Genomic DNA, 22669 nt, shown 5'->3' with positions numbered 1-22669 from the left:
CATACAGGCTGGCAGGCAGCATCACCGCCATACACACGCCACTGCCATCACATGCCGCAGCAGCTGACAGGGGCATAGCACACACAGGTCTGTGCCCAGCCCCGACGCTGTCCTCATCGAGTCCCCCAAGGAGGGGACAAGGTGCAGAGTCCGCGCGATGTTTGGGATAACGTGAGAAATAATCCCACATAGTTCGTCTTCTGCCTCTCAAGAGGGTTGCCGCAATACCCAGCTGTGTTTTAGGCACAAAGGCTAAGAAGGGATTCTGCCCTGTTTTGTTCAAGTTGCTCTAGGGAGAGGGTGAGATACTTTTTAATAAAGTCCCTTTGGAAGGAGTTTAGCACCATTCACTGAGCTGAGCATTTGAGGGCCAAATGACACTATGCAGGGCTATGGCTTTCAAGACTTAAATCCCAGTGACCTCCAAAGACAGGGCAGTATTCCCGTGAGCTGCGTACTACACAACTAAGGACCACAAACAGCCACGTCTAGACCATGGCCATAATGAGAGGAGAATGGAGAAGGAAGCAACTCCAGCAAAGGAGGAGCGTTGTCTACTAGTTCACACAGGAACAGAGACTCCTGGGGCAGATGGAGATGCTCCGTGTCTCAACTCCCCATGTCTGAGCATCAGGCAGCTGTGTTTGTTTTTATTTCTTTAAAGTGGTTGCTGTTCTTCAGCATCAGAGGGATGCAGAGAACATGACCCCCACAAAACCAAGAGGCGCAAACCAGAAAGCAGATAAGCACATGCCCAAAACACATGGCTTACAATAAAGCCCCACTATTTGGAAGGCCTGGCTGACTATTTCTTTTTAAACCTCTTAGTGATGGCAAGCTTCATTAAATTGGGGGCAAAACCAATTACTTCATCTTTAGTTAATTGATATTTCCAAAAGCTATGGGCTGCACGAGCTACACTGCAAAGGACTTCTCTACCCAAAGCCTCACATACGTGGGGAAAAGAGGAAAGACCTCCCAGGAGTCACACCACCACAAAACTTAACCTCTAGCTCCTGCGCTGCACAGCAGAGCTACTCTATGCAGCTGAGGAAGCTGTTAAAAATTCTAAGTTCTTTAGTGGTTTCTTGTGCAGTGTTTCAAGAGAGAAAAAAAACCCAATGCACATGAGCAGGCACTAAAGGCAGCACAGCTGAAGGGTCATGACTTGCAGGGAGGATGAGCAGTACTGTTTGTGTCCAAGCCTCCCCTGCTGGCTAGAGGTGAAGTGGGACGAGGAGAAGTGTTTCCCTACTGTATGGAGAGGAGCCTATTCTCTGGTATTTTATGTTTAAAAGCAACTTGAAACCCCAAATACTGTCTCATGATGGATTTCTTCCCCATAGCAGTGCACCCAACAGCTCCAACATGCAGCAGCTATGGCAAAGGGGCACCTTTCTCACAGCACCATCTCCCTTGTGCTGCAGGCATCCCCAAAAGCGGCATGGCAACTAACTGGAAGAGACAGCCCCTTTCGCTGTGGGACTGATAGATAAACCAGGAAACTGTTTCCCCAAAAGCTTTAATTCCCTAGCAGAGAAAGTGAAGTCACTGTTGTGCTAAAATGCTTTGTGGATGATTACAAGCATCTCCCACCCCCGCCCAGAGAAGAGTCCCCAGCCATGACAACACATCTGGTTCAGTGATAGCCCTTAGGGAGTGCAGGCAGAAGCCCCTGTCCACCCACATTGCCAACAGCCATGCTGCTGTTACTCATTGATCCCAGCCAAGGAAGTGTGTGGTTAAAGCAATGTCAGGTTAAAAGTAAGCAGCCAACACAGAATACAATGCATTCCTGTCCATGCAAGGTGCTGGGTCGTATATTAATGCGAGTTACAATGAATTAAGTCAACAGGTTTTCCAACCCACTGTGTTTTCCCAACATAGATCCAGGCTGCTCACATCCCTGGGCACCTTGCATGCAAGTCCACTCACTCCGCTCTTCCCTTACACATAAAAGTAATCCATCCAAACTCATCTCTTTCTTCTTTCCCCTCCTCTCCTGGGTACTCACCACAGCAACTCCTCTCTCCTCAGTGCCAGAATTACAACCTATTTTACATCTCTGCAAAGGAAAGCAATAACCATCCCAGTTTTCTGACTCAACTTGGGGTCCTGCATTAGTTTAACATTTTTTCCATTGAGGTGAGAACTGCTGCATCAAGCAACCACTTTTTCTAGTGCATTGGTAGTAAGTCATTATTGCAGATCATATACATATAAAGCAGACCATACACACACACACATATATATTTATATGCACACAGAAGCATATCAACAAACTCAGTTTATAAGGCAATAGAAAGGCGGCGGTGGTATGGTGATGAATCTAATGTCAATGAGTTGCCTTTCCTGACCAGGAGGTGAAGCATTTGTTTCATTTCATAAAACATCTCTTGACTCCAGCAAACTGAAATGAGCACCAACGCAGATTTCTGATACTCTACTAAATCTCCAATGCTAGTAAAAAACATGAAAAGAAATTACACTGAAAAAAGGGCAAAATATAGAGTGCAAAGTGGTTTGAAATTTCAGAAGTCAAGGGATAAGTTTAAAATAATTGCAGTTGTTCGATTCAAATCTTTTATCTTGAGAAGAGGCAGTTCAATACCAGCTAAAGGATGTCTGCATAACCAGCAATTCACTTAAGTGATGAGGCAGTTACAATTACTTAAATGAAGGAAAATATAACCTAATTTATTGTACTATATAGAGACAGCTTTCCTAAATCTGCTTTCAGCTCCTCACAGATCATAGAGTTCGTTCGTCAAAGTTTAGCTCGAAAACACCCACTGTGTGGGAAGACTTACAAAAACAAAGTCAATCCTTCATCCTTGCAAAAAGCAGTTAACCCCCGGCAAACAGCTGGTTTCTGTGCACTAGCATGCACTATCCCAAGAAGGTTTTAATGGCACAGTCCAAATCGGTGCCTTTTAACTACAGTGCGACTTTTCTACACAAGCAGTAAAACAGTAATGAGGAGCTTGTACTTTCAGCACAGAGAACGGGACCTACCCCTCTCTTTTGGCTATCCACTAACAACCAGATCAAAACAAGGCAATACCTCTCAACACAGGCTGAGGCCAGTTTCCACTAAGTATACGCCTTTCTCCTTGATCCAGCATTTGATGCTAGCAAAAATCAGTTTGCATCACGAGTCCCAAACCCACAGTAGTGCAGGCATTCATTGCAGAGGCTTTAGGTTCATGCTCCTTTTCCAGCAAGACCCAGTGTAAGAGACTCTCCTCCCAGGCCGGGTTAATATCCTCATGATACGGAGCTCTCCCCAGTACTAAGTTAACGACGCCCACCCTTTAGCCCAGACGGGATGCAAAGCAGGTACTTACTTTGCACAACAGGGAGCAGCAGTAGCCAGGCACATCCAGGGCGTTCGGCTCCTTCCGCGTGGCCATAGCAGGAGCGCCTCTTGCCATGTCACATTGTCATCACAGGGGGCTGTGAACAAGAAAGGAGGCAGTACTGTAGGTTTTCACATCTCCTCCCCAACCTCAGGATGCCTTTGGAAACCATGCACCCCACGGACAGGTGCTCTCTTAAAAACCCATCCAGCGGCTGGGATACAGCAGATGCAGACCCACAGTTAGCATCACCCCAAGAGAGAGGGGAAATTGGGTGCATATGGGCTAAGGACCACAAGTGTGACCCAGAATAATGGTGGACATGGGGAACGTGTTGACAAAGCACTGGCCCTTGCCATGGGATTCCTGCCACACACAGGGAAGGAGGGCTTAGCAAGCAAATGTGCGATAAAACACCTGAGTCCTGCTAACAGTTTGTTATCCTAATTAGAAGAACCCACCAAGCCTTGAAAATACAAAATATTCACGTTAAAAATCAGTGCAGGAAGACGGTCACAGATGCTGGACTTGCAGCTGAGCATCGTCCAGGAGCAACTGCAGATTTTGAGCTGCTCTGTGATAATTTGGCGATACTTTTTTTTGGCCAAAGTCCAAATCTGTCTCAAGAGACTGGAGGCACCTCCAAGCAAAATTTTGGCTTCTGCAATTTTACAAGCTGTCGTCACAAAATATATTAGGGTTGGATCAGAAACCCAACGAGGCCAGCCCCAGCAAGGTCCCAGGGCATCTACGTGGCCTGTTTGGGGTCCTCCTCTCTCCCCACCCCAACATTTGTTCCCTCAAGCCACTCTGGCTCTCTTGGGTCTTTCCAGGTGCCCATGCCCAGGGGCAGCAGTGGGACTGAGGGGTCTCTGTGAGGAGAGGTGGGAGCTGCCCTGAGCTGTACTCCCATGCAGCCCCTGGGGAGTCTGCGGTGGGGCAGGTATCCATACTGGTGGATACTGGTGCACACTGATAACCCTTCTACACTGGGGAAGGTGTTGTTTTAATTTTGTCTTTGTTTCTCACCATCCAAATCTATTTTAATTGATTTTCCCCAAATGGAGTCAGTTTTGCCCGTGACAGTGATCGGTGAGCCATCTCCCATCCTTATGTCCACCAATGAGCTGCTTCCTCCTATTTTCTCCCCTGTCCTGATGAGGAGACAGAGTGGGCTGGTTGGGCGTCAGGCTGCCGGACACAGTCAACCTGCCTCACCAGGTCAAATACAAACCTAGAAGAGATTCTGGACCCCTATTTTCATTCTCAGATTTTCACGTACAAAAAAAGTAGAGGGGGAATAAACAGTTTTCAAAAATTCACATATGTGTCAGAAAGAAAGTTCTTATTTTAATTAAATAGGTTTCTCCATCCCTCTGACCCATTCCTGGTAGTAAATCTGAGAGTCTGGCTTCACAGCATAGCTACAAGAGATGGGTGATGGAGAATCACTTTTTTTTTTAAGTCTAAATCAAGAAGTTTTTCTTGTCATCTCAGTGCTTTAAATGGGCAACCCAGCTCTATGGGCTTCCTGGTTGACAGCTCTGGCCCCAGATTTCAGCAGTGGTTGCTGCAGCAACACAACCCCATCCTGCTTGTCTTGCCCTTCCTTCCCCGAGGAAGATATAATTTTTGGCAAAGCAAAAGTATCCTCACAAAAGCCCCGATATCTTAGGCCACTACAACTCGTCCCTTGCTAGCTCCTTTGACAGCTGCCATGAGTTCACCAGTCCCGTCTGGGACCTGACCCAGCATCGACAGACCCGTGGTCTCGCTCAGGGCATCTTTGTCTCCCAGCAGGGTTACAGATATGTCTGCTCTGACATTTGACATCAATACAAACAAATGTATTAATCACAACTTTTATCTATAACCATGTTTTGGACAGGTAACGGCAACAACAGTCTATGGCTATCAGTCAGCGTTTGAGACCCAGAAAATACCCTCAGCTGTTTTGTCACCTGCTCTTAATATCATATGCTACTAATTCAGGTCGCCAGGATGAAGCTGCAGGGATGCAGATATGGTACAGGTGAGGAGGTCTCATGCTTTTCAGTATCAGCCTGGTCAACGCCTTCCTTCCCCCCGCACAGCAGCGTCACTGTACATGGTTTAACAGATGCTCTCCTGGGTGGTGGGACAAGCACCCTCCTTGCAGAGCTTTGTCAGCACCCCAAGTACCCTAAGTGGATTTTTGCCTCTCTCTGCAGCACTGCATATTCAGAACAACAGGGTTCAACTTGGACTCCTTAAACTCTGACCAGAGCTGGGACAATAAATCCAAACTATTTCCAACGGCAAAGGAGGAATTTGCTTAAAAATAAAACTGAATTTTTCACATACCCTTGGCTTTATCTGGAGAGCAGTCTGGACAGTAAGACACAACCACCAGCACAAACAGGATCCCAAATACATTTAAAGAGCAAAAGAGCCTCTCTGCAGTCGGGTGATGATGGTGCTTCATTTGGATCTGCTTTCCAAACACTTACACAGCACCCCCTTCCAATCACAACATGCCACTTTGAAATGCCAGTACCACTTAGCTCCTGAGTCTATTAGACCATGAAGCAATAAACCCAGAGAAACAAAAATAACCCAGATACCTACTTTAGCACCCAGTTGAGTTGACAGGTGTTATCCCGAGGGCTCCATGGCAAAAGCATCCTCAGAAATGCCATACCTTGACCTTTGCACAACAGGTGGCATGAAGCTGATCTCCAAAAACCGTAGCGTCTTCCCAAAAGGTGCTAATATTAACTATGGCCCTTTGTTTCTTTGCACTCAAGGTTTCTCCCTGTCAGCTTTCTGGCATTTGCCAGCGTGGTACACGCTTTACTGGGCAGATATTGAGCTGCAAATTCCTTCATACTTCTCTATCCACAGCATTCTGCAGCTAAAGCGCTAGCTGGCCAGCAGATGAAAATGCCACTTACTGCTTATTCCTGTTGCAGTTTGTTGAATTAAAACCTCTTTGTTTGCAAGCTGTAAACAAATTCTTCTTAATCTTTCAATAAAAAATGTCAATTATGCTCTCTAACAATGTAAATTCATTGTGATGAAAGAAGGCATTGCTATTGCTCTAATCATGATAACATATCAGCTGTTTTTAGAGTCAATTCCTTTTTGTGCAAAATTTAATGACCATGCAATTATTCAAATTTCAGACTAACAGACTGGGCTTTAGACCTACAGCGCTGCTCCCTTGCTCTGAAAACACACACTTGAAAGCAACAGAAAAGTCTCTAGAGCAGAAGTTCTGAGTTCAGAATGCAAAACACCTTTACAATTCATTCAGCACAGCCAGACTCGGGCCCACGTTAAACACAGCTACTTCATTGGAGAGCGAAGGAAAGAAAGCCAAATCCCCGGCACGCTATCGCAGGCGTTTCTCAGGCCCATGGCTTTCATTTGGCTTCACTGGGAACCATGTTTATGTCCAGCTTCCTCGTCTCTCTCTGGTTTCAGTGCATTTCCTGCAGAATCGCTGGCCACAGCAGATGTGCCCTTCAGGCATTTCAACTTTTTTTTTTTTTTCTCATGCCAGTATTTATCCCATTTGTTTCCAGAATCAGCTGCAGCTCCCAAATCAGCGTCCGTAACTTTCCGCTGTGAAGTATTCAGGACATGCCTGCTGGGAAAGCATCTTCCTTGTTTACCTGCTCAGACCCTCACAGACTTTCCCTCTGTGCCCTTCCGCCATCCATTTTCTCCTCCTGCAGAGAGCTCCCCTCTACGACGAAGTTGTCCATCACCAGCTAATCTGCTCCATTAACTGCTTACATTCCAATAACCACTCTTGGCATCCTAACTGTGCTTACTTTATGCTTTCATGCAGCCAGAGATGGCTGCTGCCCCAGGATCTCAGCTCACCCCATAACGTGCCTTTCCCCGCCGCTGAGGGAGTGCCTGTGCTAAACTCAGCCCCATTGGTCTCATCCCCTCCACATCTCCCTGCTCTCCAACTCTCTGTGGCAGCAGAGGATAGCCTTTTTTCACTCCCAGGAGGGGACGTAGCCTGCAACGATGAGGACAGTCCTCTACAATGGCCTCGCAGGCAGCGGTCCCAGTCCCAAAGCTAAAGAGATGGCCCAGCATCCCTGTATGATTTGGCACTGGCCAAGCCAGCCTTATAGGAACAGGGACTTCCCAGGTACACAGAAACCTTTGGCAAGCTGAACATCCAAATAGCAAGCAGCAACCTAAGAACAACAAAAACAGCCCTCTGGAAAAGTAAATTGAATTAACAACACTGGTGGTTTTGAGAACTGAACCCTGGTATTTCTGAAATGCCTGAGGCTGGGGCTGGGAACTACATCTCATCTCCAAGTCCAAAGAAAATGGATGACAGTAAGGTAGCAACCATTGCCTCCCTCCCCTTTTATCCTGCCTACAGAACAATAAAAAAATGAACCAGTTAACTCAGTTACATCCTTGAATAGTCCTTGTAATTCACTGCTTTTAATATATCACATCTTGCATTGCTGTCATCCCTTTTCCCCACTATTATGATTTACTTTAAAGTTGTTCTGATATGCAATAACAAATTTATGGGGAAGCTTTGACTGTTGATGTGCCATACCCTTCACATATCTCCCCCCTCTTCTCCAAACAGCCTTTAAATATAGTGCTAGTGAAACATTCTCAGTCTCTCCCCATGTCTTTTTTTTTTTTTTTAATATAGCTTTGGTTTGTTTTTTGTTTGTTTTTAACTTACGCTTTTCTAGATAAAAATAAGAATTTGGGGGTTGGGGGGGTTTTGGGTTTTGGTTTGGTTTTGGTTTGGTTTTTGGGGTTTTTTTTTATAACCAGTCAGGAAAGATCAAGGGTGAAAGGACCTTCTTTCACTCCTTCCAGCAAGCTCCTGCTTGCTGAGGTTCCCCAGCATTTGGATCTTCAACTCCTGCGCAGGAGATCTCCAGCCTGGAGCCCTTTGTCCATTTTCCTGTAGCCAATTCCTTGTGCCAGTGGCAAGGGTTTTCTGGAGGAACCCGTATTTACCAGGTTTCTTACCAAATCTGTTCTGTCTTTACAGCACACAGCTTTTACTATCTCTAGAGGTGCCTGGGCTGCACGAGACTCTCAGACACAGAGTGCAGACAATGCGTAAGGCTGGGTAGGGAAGGGGCTGGCATCTGGAGGACATTAAAAAACACACAACAAGATCAAAATTATTTTGGCATTCCCCTCTCAGATAGACATGACCCATCACATTTACAGCACCTTCAGTGTGCACCTGCAATGTGATAGTATCAATGAGAGAGGGGAAAACATTAACTAAACTTTTGGTGGTTTTATATCTTTTATATCATCTTTTATATCTTTTATATCTTACATCAGCTTTACAGAGTGGATGTAGTGCTGGGACAAAGCAGACATCTGATTTCCCTTCCCATTCTCACACCAACAGGCCATCCGTACTTGTGTACAGGAATAGGTCTTTTTTTATTATTATTTTAAAAAAATATATATCACTTGAGAAGCTACCCACTTGAGACAAGTCTGAGAAATGCTCTGGATAAGCCCTCAATGACAGTCCAAGGCAATGGAGAGAAACTCTAAGTTTACCTATAGCTGGACAACATTCACTGAGTCTCCTCCGCTCCCTGCCTCCCTCCCTCTCCACCTACTGCTACGGTGATGTTGTATCTGAGACCCCCAAACAAAAGCCAGCTCATTTCACCAAATGCAAAGAAACAAATCACAACACCACTTTCATTTTGGTATTAGCTACGTTTCAGCCTCAAACTCCTTTACACTAATCTGCTAATCCTATATAATATTGACTTTCCAAGAAGGGAGATTATGCTAATCAGGATTTCTGAAGGATTTACACATGATCCTATATTTACTTTTGAACTTTGTCAGAGTGACAAAGGGAATATGTCACCACCGAGCTGCTACTGCATTTTCTCTGGATTACAAGTCAAGCACCAGCGCTGTCCAAATCTATAGCCACCAAAATGTCTCTCTCACAGGCAAGCCAACATATTTAGGATCATCTTTTCCCTGCAGATGAAAGGGTAACTGCAACCATCTACTGGGAGTTTCTGAAAAGCACAAACCTTAGTACCTCCACTCAGTAATACTTCTATCACACCTGTGATTTAAAGATCTTTCAACTTTTCAAATCAAATGTATGGCCTAGATCAGAAAAAGGATGTTCATGTCTTCAAGAAGCATCAAAACAAAATCAGTAAATTCAAGGAGTACTAAACATATTGACTGGAGGAAAGACCCACAAAACACATAGAAATGAAGCATCACAAAGCTATCCAAAAAGCAGCAGAAAAGCACATCTAAGATGTGAAACTGGAAGAATCTCATTTTATTTTAAATTGACTAACAACTTCATGTGATGAATTGTACTACATATTTTTCAGCATATGGTATGCTGTGTTACATTTAATGGAAGGCCTCTACTTTTATTTTAAGCTAGGGCTTTAAACTGAATGACCACATAGGATGTGCAGAGAAGGGTTTTGGTTCAGCAGCTTAAAATCTATACAAGGGAGATTGCAAGTTTGCAACAGTCCTTGAGTTTCCGCATGTCGACATAATCAGGAACATGATGCTGCATCATTACCCAGATGGAGAATGTTCTGTTTTAAAGTCAGCCAAAGCGTCAGTGTGTTTATGGGATCCCTGAGAAACTACAAGTGAAGTTTGTACCCCCGGTAAAATCCCACAGTAGCCAATCCTTCCCTTCTCCAGGGCTGCCCAACAAATATTTGCTCATTCCCTTTCAGAAAGCAGCAGCCTCCCCAGCTTGGATGCCATCTCCCTGCCCGGCAGATGTGTATCAGAGCTGTGTCGGAGCTGCCTGGCTTCAGAGCAAGCCAGCAGCCTGCGGAAAAGGCAAGAGTATGTGTGTCCTGGGCCTTAGGGACCTCGACAAGAGCCATGGGTCGCCGAGCACTTTGTGAGCAGTTTCAGGTTCATGTGATCGGATTCCACGACACCCACAGACTCACTGGAAAAAAACTGCAGATGCAAAAAAATATTACTGTGTGTGCCTTATCTACTGCAGAAAAGGAGTAACTGCAACTGAGGTGTAAACTGACTCTGCGCATATTTAATTTCTAAAAAAGACTAAAAAGAAAAATCAAAGTAATATAGGATTTCTTTCTAAATTTAAAGCAAGGATCCATGCAAGGGATTTGCCTTGTTTTGTTACTGATTTGCATTCCAATTATGCAGAACAGACTTTAGGATAAAAGTAAAAAAGATACTCTCCACCATACTCACGTGGCCATCTTGGGGCAAGTCCACATCGCCTCATTCCAGATATACAGGGACATACTTCATCCACAGATGCACTTTCGCAAAAAAATATTAACTTTCTTCACAAAAGGAGGAAAACATTAAACATAATATGAGTTCACAACTTGTCTCTTCCCAATTGCTCGGTATAGTGAGCTCAGCACCATGAGGAATTCCTTCAGAAGTGAAAATTATTTCCAAGTACTATTTTTTACCCATCCAGTGACTCCAACACAGACACAGAGCTGTTGACATGTTTCTTTTAAAAACTACAAAACAGGAAAGGTCTGTAGCTTCAAATTTTGAATTTGCCATTGCTAAATTTAAACCCGTCGGCCTTGTTACAGATTATTACATAAACCCAACTGCTTATCGCTCTGCACGATAGTTACTTTTGACCTAACTAGGCTTAAAGCACATTTCTTGGCCCCACTTTCTGCTGCCAGCCTGAAAGGAAGCAAATATCCAAGCAGAGAGGATTAAAGGAGATACAGGAATACTTGAGAACAGAGAATAGCAGGCTACAGATTTGCTGCTTCTCTGTACCATATTATTGTATCGCTTTATTCCGAGATGGATATATCAGGTGAGGGACATTTGGTCACACAAGGGCATGGGCTCTATCTGCAAGCCACTTTCATAATAACTGCAGTACTGCTGAGTACTGTTATAAATAGGTTTAAAGAAAGTTCCCACTTGCCTGCATGTTCTTCCCACAATTCAGAAGAGGCACTAGACAGAAAAGCAAAGGCTCACAGCACCACAGATTTATTTACAACAGACTACAGACAGGTAGAGCAGTGGGCAACAGAAAATGAAAAACAAGGATAAACTCCTTTCCACAAAATGTTAACTATCCTCCCATCAACAACCAAGGAGATAACTGAGGGAAGACACAGAAGGGAATTTCAGAAATTCAGGTGATTTTTTTTTTTTCTCTCTACACAGCTATTTTGGCAGCCCAAAAGATGAACAGATTTTATACTCTCTATGTAGCCCTGACATAGACATAGCAGACCCTGTAGCTACTTCTACATTCTCTCTTTCCCCCAGTATCAAAAGAATCAGTCACAGTCAGAATCCATCCAGTGTTGGTTTAGGTTTATGTGCACTCAGATGCACTAATGTATTTTGACACAAACTGGTATTTTCTGGAACCGTATTTTTTTCCTTTACATTCATCTATTAAACATACCTCCTGTACTCAGGGAAGTATCACATTACCATACACTTGCAACCAATATAGCGGAGGAGGGAGCATCACTGACCAAAGTCCATTAATTTATTTTACCTGCAGATTTATTGTAAAACCTGTGAAGCATTGAACAAACATGTCCACTAGATAGGTGCAACATCAGGATCCCAATATTCCTTGAGCCAGGCCAAACCAAAACTGAAACACACGCAAATCCTAAGAAACTGGTGATAAACTCAGTTGTGGTGAAGTAGCTTAATTAAGCCATTTTAAAAAGACACATTTGGGGTTGATTTTTTTTTGTTTTGTTTGTTTGTTTTGTTTTCACTCTCCCATGTGCATTATAGATGCTTGCAGGAAGTACAGAACTGAGTAGATTGCGGTATGCCAAGACATAATGCCAGTGGGGAGCAGAAACACCCAATCCAAGTTATCAAAGGACAAAAATCCACAATCCTGGTTGGTCAAAAACCAGCTGCTCCCTGAAAACAGGTACCTGTGTACTGGTGTCTGGCAAAGCTATCTTGAATCACCACTCAGCAAATCTCTAGTGCACATGCCTGGCAGTGCTGAAATGACTTGACCTCTCATTTTTACTTCTGTCCAACATTATGCAATCTTTTTGCTACTGCAGTAATGAGGGCAGCTCCCTTCCCACTTCCATCTTCAGAAAGCATGAAAGTCACATCACACTGAGGTGCCAGTTCCTTCACTGTTTCCCGCAGGACCCTAGAAAAACTGAAAGGAAAGGGAGAGAAGAACAGAACATGTTAGCAGCTGCTTTCTGGTCTGAGAACTTTGTATTTATCTATTAGCAAGGAACCGTAACCTCAGCCAACATCTTCCACTGGTTCTCCACAGCATCCCTTTCTGTTTGTTTTTCCTCCTGTTCATGAAAGAGCCAAGTTTCTGTACACAATCAGATTTTAATTCCTATTTCTCCACTTTAATTTTGTTCAGCATGATGCCAGACACCCCCTTTGCCTTTAGAGATCGTGGAGGAGGCTCTCTTCTCCCAACTCAAAAGCTAATGCATCTACTTCTAGGCCTTGCTCACAAAACATTTACCCAACTCCAAAAACTCAACACAGCCTTCCACCTGGGACACCCAGATCCTGCAGAAATCCCCCAAAATATTGGAAAATAAATATTAGAAGAGTAAGTTCACTCAACAGCCCAGAGAAAAGAGCCTCCCAGTGATAACTGGACTTGACTTTGCAATTTTTGATCCTTTGGCTAGGCAAGGGAAATGACAGGATGCAGAGAAGTATGTAGATCTTTATCCCCTCTCTCATTTTTTGTCATCTCGCAGAAAGCTGGTACAGTTCAGTATGTTTTCACAGTGGAAATGTGCAAACAGCAAAGGGAAGTGGTACCAAGGTACTCACTGTGGATGGAGCTTGTACAAAGTCCCATCTACTCCAACGGTGATTTGCAAGTGCTCCACACCTCGGTTTTCTCTCTTCTTCTCTACAATAGCCGCCAGTCCTGCCCCACAGAGCTGGGCGGCTCTTTTTGAAACAGCTCCACACACCTCTTTCACAATGATGCTGTCTTCACACGTGCTGTCCAGGCCAAGCTGCTGCAGAATTCGCCGGACCTGGAGGAGGGCGAGCCGGTCGCTGCGCAGAGGGAAACACATGCAGGAGAAAGGCATTAGGGGAAGCTTTGGCAGGCATGCAAATTAAAGTCTTACAGCTGAGACTCTGCCATGATTCGAACGAAATGGGACCACTTCTCCAAATCTAACACTCTGCAATTGTTTTAAGGCAGATTCCAGTCTGAATTCAGATTGAAAACTTGCTCCTGGCATGCCCTTTGCTATGTTAGACTGTATTTCCAGAACGCACAAACAGTAGTTATTCACCTAACTCCCAAAGTCATGAGGGAGCCGAGCCAGATCAGCCACCTGACTATGTTATTTTTGATCTCAAGGCTGAGACACTGCTTTCCAAGGTTTTCAACAGTAGAAAGGGTTTCAGATAGCCTGGAAGACCATTGCAATCATGCACAGATATGTAGGTAAGCACATATTCATGGAGTATTCATATATCACTGACTTTTTATTTTTTAAGTAAGTACTATTTCAAGTCCTACAAGAAACACTCCGAGTATAGTCATGCTTGATGGTTAAGGCATCCAAGATAACGCAGCTGTGTGGACAGGAAATTATAACTCATATAATTACAGAATAATTCTGGAACTCCCCCAGTTCCTCATTTTTGGCTTTTATCCTGGGGATGGGGGGAGGTGCGCAGAGAAAACTATAATTGACTTCTTGAAGGAAAGGGCTCCACACGCTTGCAGAAGATTATTTTCTAGAGGTCCCAGAAGACCTTAAGGATTTAAATCATGTAAATCTAACAACTTTACCTCTCAATCTGAGACAGGAATTTTGTTTCAAATATGCCTCTTTTCCTGAGTGATTCCGAAATCTGTCCTCTGAACAGCAATCCTTGTTTGGTTAAGTCAATCAAAATTTGCCTTACTATTTCACCTAGGTACATTCCACTGGTCATTTTTTCATACCTGTTATGTTATAGAAGAAAAAAAATGTGCTTTTAAAGAGATGGCATGTTAGCTCTGATTAACATGAATGGTATGTACATGCCCTATCAACTCTCAAAAAAGCAGTAAAAGCTTGCAGAGCAATAGCCATTGAACTCCATCTTTCAACCATCAAAATCTGTTGCAGTCACTTCAAGTGCAAACATTAATTACAACATATTTACCTATGTTAAAAGGTAACAGAACTAGAAAAAAAACTTGCAATATTAAACAGAACATAGTGTTAAAGCCAGAGTCCACACTGAAGCGAAATATTTCCCTGTCCCCCCCACATGTTCACCAGTGAGTCATATGTAATCAATGATGTCTTTACCAAACGAAGAACGGTCAAGTTCAGTTTATCCTCTTGCATGAGTTGTATTTAACCTTTGAAAAAACACTCCAAGAGGAGGAACACAGCAAGGCCTACACTTTGCAGGGAAATCTTAAGAGCTGCACTGTTTGGTAACTGCCCTAAGGTGAAAACAGTGCTGTGGTAACAGAAACAATGTACGTCTTTGGGTTTTTTCTGGATATCTGCATTACTTACCATGCAACAAATGAAATGTAATATTAAAATTTCCTTTCTGATTATTCATTCATTAAGCACAGTTCAAAAAGCAGCCAGTATGTCTCGAAGACTGACTTCATCAGGCTCTTAGCATCAGGACTATCACATTTACCTCTGTTTCCCTGGGTTTAGTGAGCCTTCATCTACTTCTTTATCATATTGTGTTCTGATGTTGTCAATGCAGCCATTGTCACCAAATCCTCCCCATTCTGTATTAATGCACATTTTTCCTTCATTCCCTTCCACTATTTCTATGTTTTTCATGTCCTCCATGTAGCACACATTGCTACCCGTTCCTAGGAGGAAAGAAACGACAAGGCTTCAGCCAGAAAACTGAAGTAGCAGCTGAAACACATGGAAGATGATTGCAGCGATCATCTTAAAAGCTCTCTTCTCCATATCCCAAATTTCAAAGATCTCTCCATATCTTACAGAAGCAAGTGCTAGCCAGTAATGCTGAGTGCTGTAATTTATCACAACAGAATGTTACCAAATAAAATGGGTCCTGCGCAGAAAATTCCCAGCGCAGAGGAATGAAGACTGACTGTTACAGGTCAGAAATGGCTTTGCAATCATTGGCAAGCACTGATCAGTCATTGCTGCCAGTCTGGTTGTAATGCACCACAAATCATCTTGCGTGACAGCACGCTCCCAAAAGGAAACACTACCAAGAGCCTAGCAGCCAGTCAAGCAGCTACCAAGTCTGAAATGAGTTGGTAAACAGAGCCTCAATCACTTGCAACATGGGTTACATTAACTGATACAAGGAACAGTTCTCCAAACAAAATGAGATAGCTGGTGCACTTAGCCAGCCAGAAGAGTCTATTTTCCAACCGGGGCTTCAGATCTTACATGCTTAGATGTATTTCTGGCTGAAAACTTGGAGAGACCTACTGGGGGAATCATCTAGAAAGCCTAGAAAGAATTCATTCAGATTTTTAAAAATATTTTCTTGTTCAAAGGCCTATGACCTGGCTACACAGTAAATGTCAATACACTTGTCAAAACAAGGATTCATGCTCTATCGACTGTTGTCATATTCTTTTACCATGCATACACTTGTTCAGAACCATCAGAGAGAGGATCAAAAGTCCAACAGATTCAGGATCCTATCTGCTACAGGTGTTATTAAGTTCTCTGTTGAATACCATACAAATCTGCCAAGAACCCCAAGTGACTAGTAACACCATATATCACCCTCAAATAAAAGATGTTGTTTTACAAATTCCAAAATAGGGTGTGAAGCCTAGCACCTGCATACATGCTTTCTTCTTATAGTGGTCACTTGAATATCACTGTACCTGCGATAAGGCCAATCTCACAGTTTGGATCCTCATATCCGCATGTCATCATTGTCCCAACGGTGTCATTCACCACTGCTACAATGTCCAAGTCAAACTCCTAAAACACAAGTCACAATCAGTAGTGGGGTCCTGGAGGAAGAGGGAGGGTGCATTAAATACACCAAGAAGAGCAGAAAAGAATAGCTCACATTTCTTCTCCTGATAGCCTCTCTCAGCATATCAACAACATCTTCCCCCTCACAGTCTGTTGCCTTGAAACCTTTTGTCCATCCCACAAGCGTTCCCTGAAACAGAAGAGGAAGAAAATCGTAAGTGAAGACAGAGAGAAGACTGTACGTTCCAAACATCAATCTTTTCTTGTCTCCAACCTCCCCCCCTTTTTTTTAAATAATGTAATTCCCTGGACAGGTTACTGTGAGTGTCTAGTGCAGAGTGTGTGCACATGTATCTTTGTTACTCCGCTGCTGACGGTAGTGACTCCAGGTTTACTCAGCTACTTATCAAGACACTGCCAACTCAGTACCCTCTTACACTCTCATTTGGAAAACCTTCTCATCTCACCTCCTGCGCACGTAGCCATTGCATTATCTGTGGGGGAAAGACTGTAAAAAATACTTTTGCTGTAAATAATTAAACACCCAACAAACATTAATGAACATCTACTGTTAATTTTTGGCTCGTTTACTGAAGGACACTTGGTATGATCCCACTACTCCAGGCAACACTGATTTGTTTCTTTTCGGACAGTGACCTGGCTTGACAGAAGTAGATTTCCAGGTTACATCAAGTAATTAGCCTTTTGCTTGATAACTGGCTCTGAACTGTCTGTCCAAATAAGAAAAAAAAAGAGGGCAACTGGGAGAAAAGCTGCTCTTAATAAAACCCTCAAGTTCTAGCAACAGTAAAAGACCAAACACACAGGGCGACATACTGTGGGATCCTGACACAGATGTGTCTCACTCAGTTTGCCACCACTGCTGTGGAATTTGTTTCCTCATCATTTTTCAAGACCTAAATAATATGCTGTAGGTTTGGAAGGCATGTTGAGTGGTCTCCCCACAAATAGCCAAGTCCTACTGTTATACTGTCAACTGTGTTCTGAAAATTGAGACAGAGAAGACTAGCTTCTAGACTTAGAAGCTATGGTGAAACCCACCAGGACATAAAAACATTCAGTAAAATAGCAGTCTCTCATTTCCCCAATATCCTACATATTTGACTAGAATTAAGTAGCACAACCTCCCCTGCCCCTCTTTGGAAATGCATCAAAATAATTGAGAATTATTTCTTCCTGAATTTGATATTTTTTATTCTATTTTTTTCTTACGTCAGATCTGGAAAGATGAAGATGATATATCTGTCAAAAAGCCAACCCTTCCAAGCTGAACAAAGCAAGGTCAGTTCTGCCCACTGACACTCAACAAAAAGAAACTAACATAGTGCAGAAGTTATACAGTCAGAGCTGTGCAACACAGTTAGGAAAACACTCTGGGATTGTAGCTGAGCAACTAGAAGGAGGCATCTGTTATCTCTTGCCGCTGAAGAGTTAAGGCAGCATAAGAGATTCCTGGACTATTAAAAATATGTAGTCATTTTGCTATCATAAGGGCTTAATCTTTATAGAATAAAAGCAAGTAACATCCATCTCTTATCAGATAGAAGAGGTGAAAGTTCTACTTCCCATATGCATATAGGATGATAACTTTCTCATGAAACACAACTAATTTGCACAGTAGAGTAATAAAATCCCCATAAAACAGGTGAAATATTCTCTCCAAAGACTAATTTGCATGCATATATATCTCTCTATCTTTTCAACCTTGTAAAGTCCTACTTGGAAGAAAACATTTAGAAGAATAGCTTTTTGCTTGTAATCTCCAAACCAACAAGTCACCCTCACCCAAAATGATGTCATTTACCAAGCAGATGCACAGCTGCCATTTGACCCATTCTGTGTTGCAGTTCTTACCTTGTCAATACTGGCTTGCCTGCATGGGAAGGAGAAGGTGAAGCCCAGAGGCAGTCGAGCACCTTTAATCCCCATATACTCCAGAAAGTCTGCTATGCACTGGACAATATGGTCAAAGAGCTGGAAGGAAAGAAAAAGCATATAAATCTCACAGTAATCCCATGCAATGGGCCTTGGCTGGATCAATTAAACATTCATTAGAGGTTACCTCTTCCCCCGTCCCTTGCATGATCTCCAAAGGAATGGCAAAGATTTTGTTATACATTTGCACTGATCTTCTTCTCCCGCTTCTGATTTTGACCAGCAGAACCCTGAAATTTGTCCCACCAAGATCAAGGGCAAGGAACTTTCCTTTCTCTGTAAGAGAAGAAAAGTATTCCATTTTGGTGCTTCTCGTAGCATGTTTGCCAGTCAGAATGGCACTCTCTGCCACACATCCCCAGGAAACTTCATCTGTGCCAATGATAGCATGCTGCTCCCTATGGCATTTATCCCATCAGTATGCTAGCATGGGGCTGAAGGTCCAGCCAGATAACATCGCAGGAAGCACTGGTTTGCCAACATAAATCACCTTGGCATTTGCCAGAATAATTAGCATATTTCCCCCAGAAAACAGACAAGCAACTTTCCTGAACCACCTCCAGGTGATCAGGAAATGACTTCACCTGTTCCATCTGGTGTCCCACAGACATATGTGGGTAACATCTTCACTGTGGCACTGGCTTGTGTCTCTCGCTTTAGCCCGTATTCCACCTCGGTCCTCATTTTGTTCTTAACTTCTCTGAGGGTCTCCAGGGACAACAGAAATGGTGCGAGAGCAGCATCGATTTGCTTGCGCTGAGCGGCCAGCCTGTATGCCACCGCTGTGACCATGGCAGCCCCCTTCCCACTGCCGCTCACAGAGAGGAGGAACCGAACATCACAGTTTGGGACCAGCCTTCTCACCACCTTGTGCAGACGTTTGGCATATCTACAGGAACAAAAAGTTTCTTTAGACTCTCACAGGCATTTCATGCATGGTTTACTTCACATACACTTCCAATGCATGCACACATCCAACAGCACAAATGCTGAAGCACAGTCAAGAGGAGCACAAGGTCAGAAACTGGTCTAGGAGATAGGTACAATGATCCTGATTTCTGGCTATTCTGCAGAACCTGTACACTTATAGGAACACGAAGACACCTCTAAACAAGTGCCAAAGTCAAGGGAGAGGGACACTGGAGAAAAGCCAGGCAACAGTGGAGAGTCACAATCACAAACAGAGGGTGAGAGTCTCCATCTGGAATCAGACTTCCATCCAGTTTGGGAGAAATGTTTGGGAAAGTTTCCAGTTTGGGAAAGCATAGGTTCAAAAATGGGGTGGAGAAAGAAAGAAAGAAAGAAAAGAAAAAACCCACCGTGAACTGCAAGTGCCCTGGAGGCTCAGGAGTCACTTGAGGAATCAATTGCTCTTCCCCAGACACCATTATCCCATGTGTCATGTTGTTCCCACCTGACCCTAAGTTCTAAAGCTCCTGAGACAGCTTTGCAATAATTAAGCCAGTTTGATCCCCCGCACTCCACCAGATCTCACCCTAACCCTGCAGCAAAACCAGCAGTTCTCTGAAAAGCCACACATATATGCAGATGGAGACTCTTTGCAACATCAACATGTGGCCAGCAATTACCAAATCCTCTTTAGTTACTTACTGGGGGTGGGTTTTATAGAGTCCCCCATCAATCCCAACAGTGGTTCGCATCCTTAACAGTTTTTTATTCTCTCTCAGTCGGGTCAGTATGGCTGCTAAGGTGGCAGCACAGAGGTTGGCTGAACGGAAGGAAACGATGGTGCAGACATGCTGAACAGCAATGCAGTCCTCTTCAGAGGGAAACAGGTTCAGCTCTGTAAGGATCTCTTTTGTGTTGCTCAGACCTTCCTTATATCTACCCCAAAACAAAGGAACGCATCATCTAATGCAAGGATATTACGGCAGCACATAAATCAATATCTTCACGTTGGCTCAAAAAAAAATGAGAGAAGACCAGGGCACAACCTATCAGGCAGCATCATAATTGGTTCCCATAAACCAGTAATGTCTTTTCTGCACTATTCCCAAAAGTACCCAGGGGAGAGACCAGACTTTTAAGAGGCTGCTTCCTGGGGTTCAGTTTTTGGTGAGACATACCAATTAGCTAGCCAAGAAGAGAACAGGATAAAATATTTAGTCCATAGAAGGAGAGCACAGGAATAGATGTACAGCTTCACTCAATACAACAAAGAAAATTATTTCTGGAGTAGCAATGAGGACCAGGATTCCTCTTCAAAACACCAGAATCTATCAGTTTTGCATGTAGTCATCCATTAGCTGATCCAGAGTCTGTACTACATCTCCTCAACCCCAGTATTCCCACATCACAGAAGCTGAAAACTGCAACAATTGTCCCATGTGCTCAGGTCTCCGAAGAGGTTATTTAAACAATCTGCATCTGTGATGATTAACAATACATTTGCTACGGTGGTACTTTGCTAAAACTTTATCTTCCACCAATTCCTACTTACACAAAGATCAACTCTTCTCCTAGGCAAAAGCAAAATCAAGTTGAACAGTTCAGGATTGTTCCCAGTACTCACAGATTATAATTACATGTTAATTATCATTGCCGTGCTTGTGAAAGATTAACAGCCATTCTCAAACAGCATATTGCAGGTTCTTACTTTTCCATTGCAGACACATGTTTCATTTCAATCTTGCCCTTAGTAAGCAGAGCTGTTGACACTTTCCCACTGAAGAGTAGACCTTCCTTTGTCATTTTTAGGAGAATGAGTCTTACAAGTTCCCCCAAATACAGGCTGCTGATCATCTTCTCAAACCTGGAATGGGGCACAGGAAGGATTACAGGTGTTCACCAGCTAGCCAGAGCTATGGAAAGTTCAAGTGTGAGCATCTTATGTTCTTATGCAGGTTGATCACATTTAAGCATGAACAAAAGGGATTTGGGAGCTAAGTTGTAGACGGAATGCCATCCTGAGGTCCTGGGACCCAGCAACAGCCCCTCAAGATAAGCGAGTGATTAAAGAGAATTTTCAAAAGACCTGCAAGCATCTCATCAAGTAGAAGCAGTTTTGATGAACCAGGCTTTAAATACACCCTTTGTTTACCTTCCTCCTGCTTCTTTACCCCTCTACAGCATCATACCAGAGCAACCACCTACTTTTAACAACACATTAGCAACTGCAGCAGCAATCCCTTGGCCTGTGAGGCAAGGGAGATGTGAAAGGTACCCACCCTTCCCAGAAGGGAAAGATCTGGATAAGGACAAGACCAGGATTCAAGTCAACTCAGGTTTACTCAACCTGATCCCTGTTCCAAAGGGGCTCCTAGCATACGCTGGAAATGCACTCATAGAACTCAGATTGCCAAGGCAAATCAGCCAGGGAATCACTTACAATTGTTTTCCAGGATTGAGAGATCCCAGATCAAGCTCCCGATCAAATTCTGTGCGGAGGTCGTCCAAAGCACCGTCATCTCCAAAGGCACCCCACTCTGTGTTAATGCACATCCTCCCTTCATCACCTTCCACCAGATCGATGTGCCTCATTTCCTCCATGTAGCATGCGTTCGTGCCAGTCCCTGTGCGTGGATAAATTACCTGTTTGTCCCAGGTTTGCTTTTTGTTCGTTTTAAGTCCACATAGAATCATAAAGGTTGGAAAAGACCTCTAAGATCATCGAGTCCAACCGTCAACCCAACACCACCATGCCCACTAAACCATGTCCCTAAGCGCCTCATCTACACGTCTTTTAAATACTTCCAGGGATGGTGACTCAACCGCTTCCCTGGGCAGCCTGTTCCAATGCTTGACAACCCTTTTGGTGAAAAAATTTTTCCTCACGTCCAATCTAAACCTCCCCTGGCGCATGTTTGGGAATAAGCCAATATATTGTCTTTGGAAGAAAATACAAATACATAACCCTGTGGTACAGGATGCTAATATCAAGCCACTTGCACTTGTTAAATAATCATTTCACAGTGAGTGAAAGTATTAGAAATTAATCTAAGGCTTGACTTGTTTAAAAACATTTTTTCTTTTTCAAATATACTTCTATGTGCCTTAAAAAAGCCACTATGGTGCACAAAGTGGAGACATTGTGGAAAGTGTAGCTGATCCTAACTACCAGACGTGAGAGGAGTTCAGCTTTCTCTGGACAGGCAGACAGTAATTTTCTATAGAGTCAGCACAAAAGTTTAGTATGCTGGTCACAACTGAACCCAGACAAAATGGGGACTGTGGTATTCGATGGCAATGTGATCAGCATAAAAACAGCTGCTTTACAGAAGGCAGCCAGGCTTGAAAATCTGACCATTGTCTTTTCCATTTTCTTCCTGCTCTTTCCTGTACTGGGACACTCCCTTCTAGTCCAGATTTGTTAGGATTAAACAAATGGGGGGGGGGGGGAGGGGACTATTTAGGGAAAAGAAA

General features: G+C 43.6%; 1 protein-coding gene across 2 annotated transcripts in view; it reads right to left on the bottom strand.

Moving 5' to 3' along the window:
- Positions 1-11615: 11615 nt before the first annotated feature.
- The window catches only part of HKDC1 (hexokinase domain containing 1), a 20544-nt gene continuing 9490 nt past the window's right edge, over positions 11616-22669 (bottom strand). For both annotated transcript variants that reach the window (XM_009290542.2, XM_019474919.1), the window contains 12 exons: positions 21636-21819; positions 20904-21059; positions 19898-20131; positions 18871-19175; positions 18414-18562; positions 18206-18325; positions 16425-16520; positions 16234-16333; positions 15045-15228; positions 14188-14343; positions 13203-13436; positions 11616-12552 (listed from right to left, as the gene is read on the bottom strand). In XM_009290542.2, the coding sequence (XP_009288817.1) occupies positions 12408-12552; positions 13203-13436; positions 14188-14343; positions 15045-15228; positions 16234-16333; positions 16425-16520; positions 18206-18325; positions 18414-18562; positions 18871-19175; positions 19898-20131; positions 20904-21059; positions 21636-21819 (2063 nt within the window). In that variant the 3' untranslated portion in view covers positions 11616-12407. The remainder of the gene's footprint in view (positions 12553-13202; positions 13437-14187; positions 14344-15044; positions 15229-16233; positions 16334-16424; positions 16521-18205; positions 18326-18413; positions 18563-18870; positions 19176-19897; positions 20132-20903; positions 21060-21635; positions 21820-22669) is intronic.

This window comes from Aptenodytes forsteri, unplaced genomic scaffold, assembly GCF_000699145.1.
Source record: "Aptenodytes forsteri isolate BGI_AS27 unplaced genomic scaffold, ASM69914v1 Scaffold349, whole genome shotgun sequence".
NCBI classification, from domain to species: domain Eukaryota; kingdom Metazoa; phylum Chordata; class Aves; order Sphenisciformes; family Spheniscidae; genus Aptenodytes; species Aptenodytes forsteri.
This window is presented reverse-complemented; position numbering and strand designations above follow the sequence as displayed.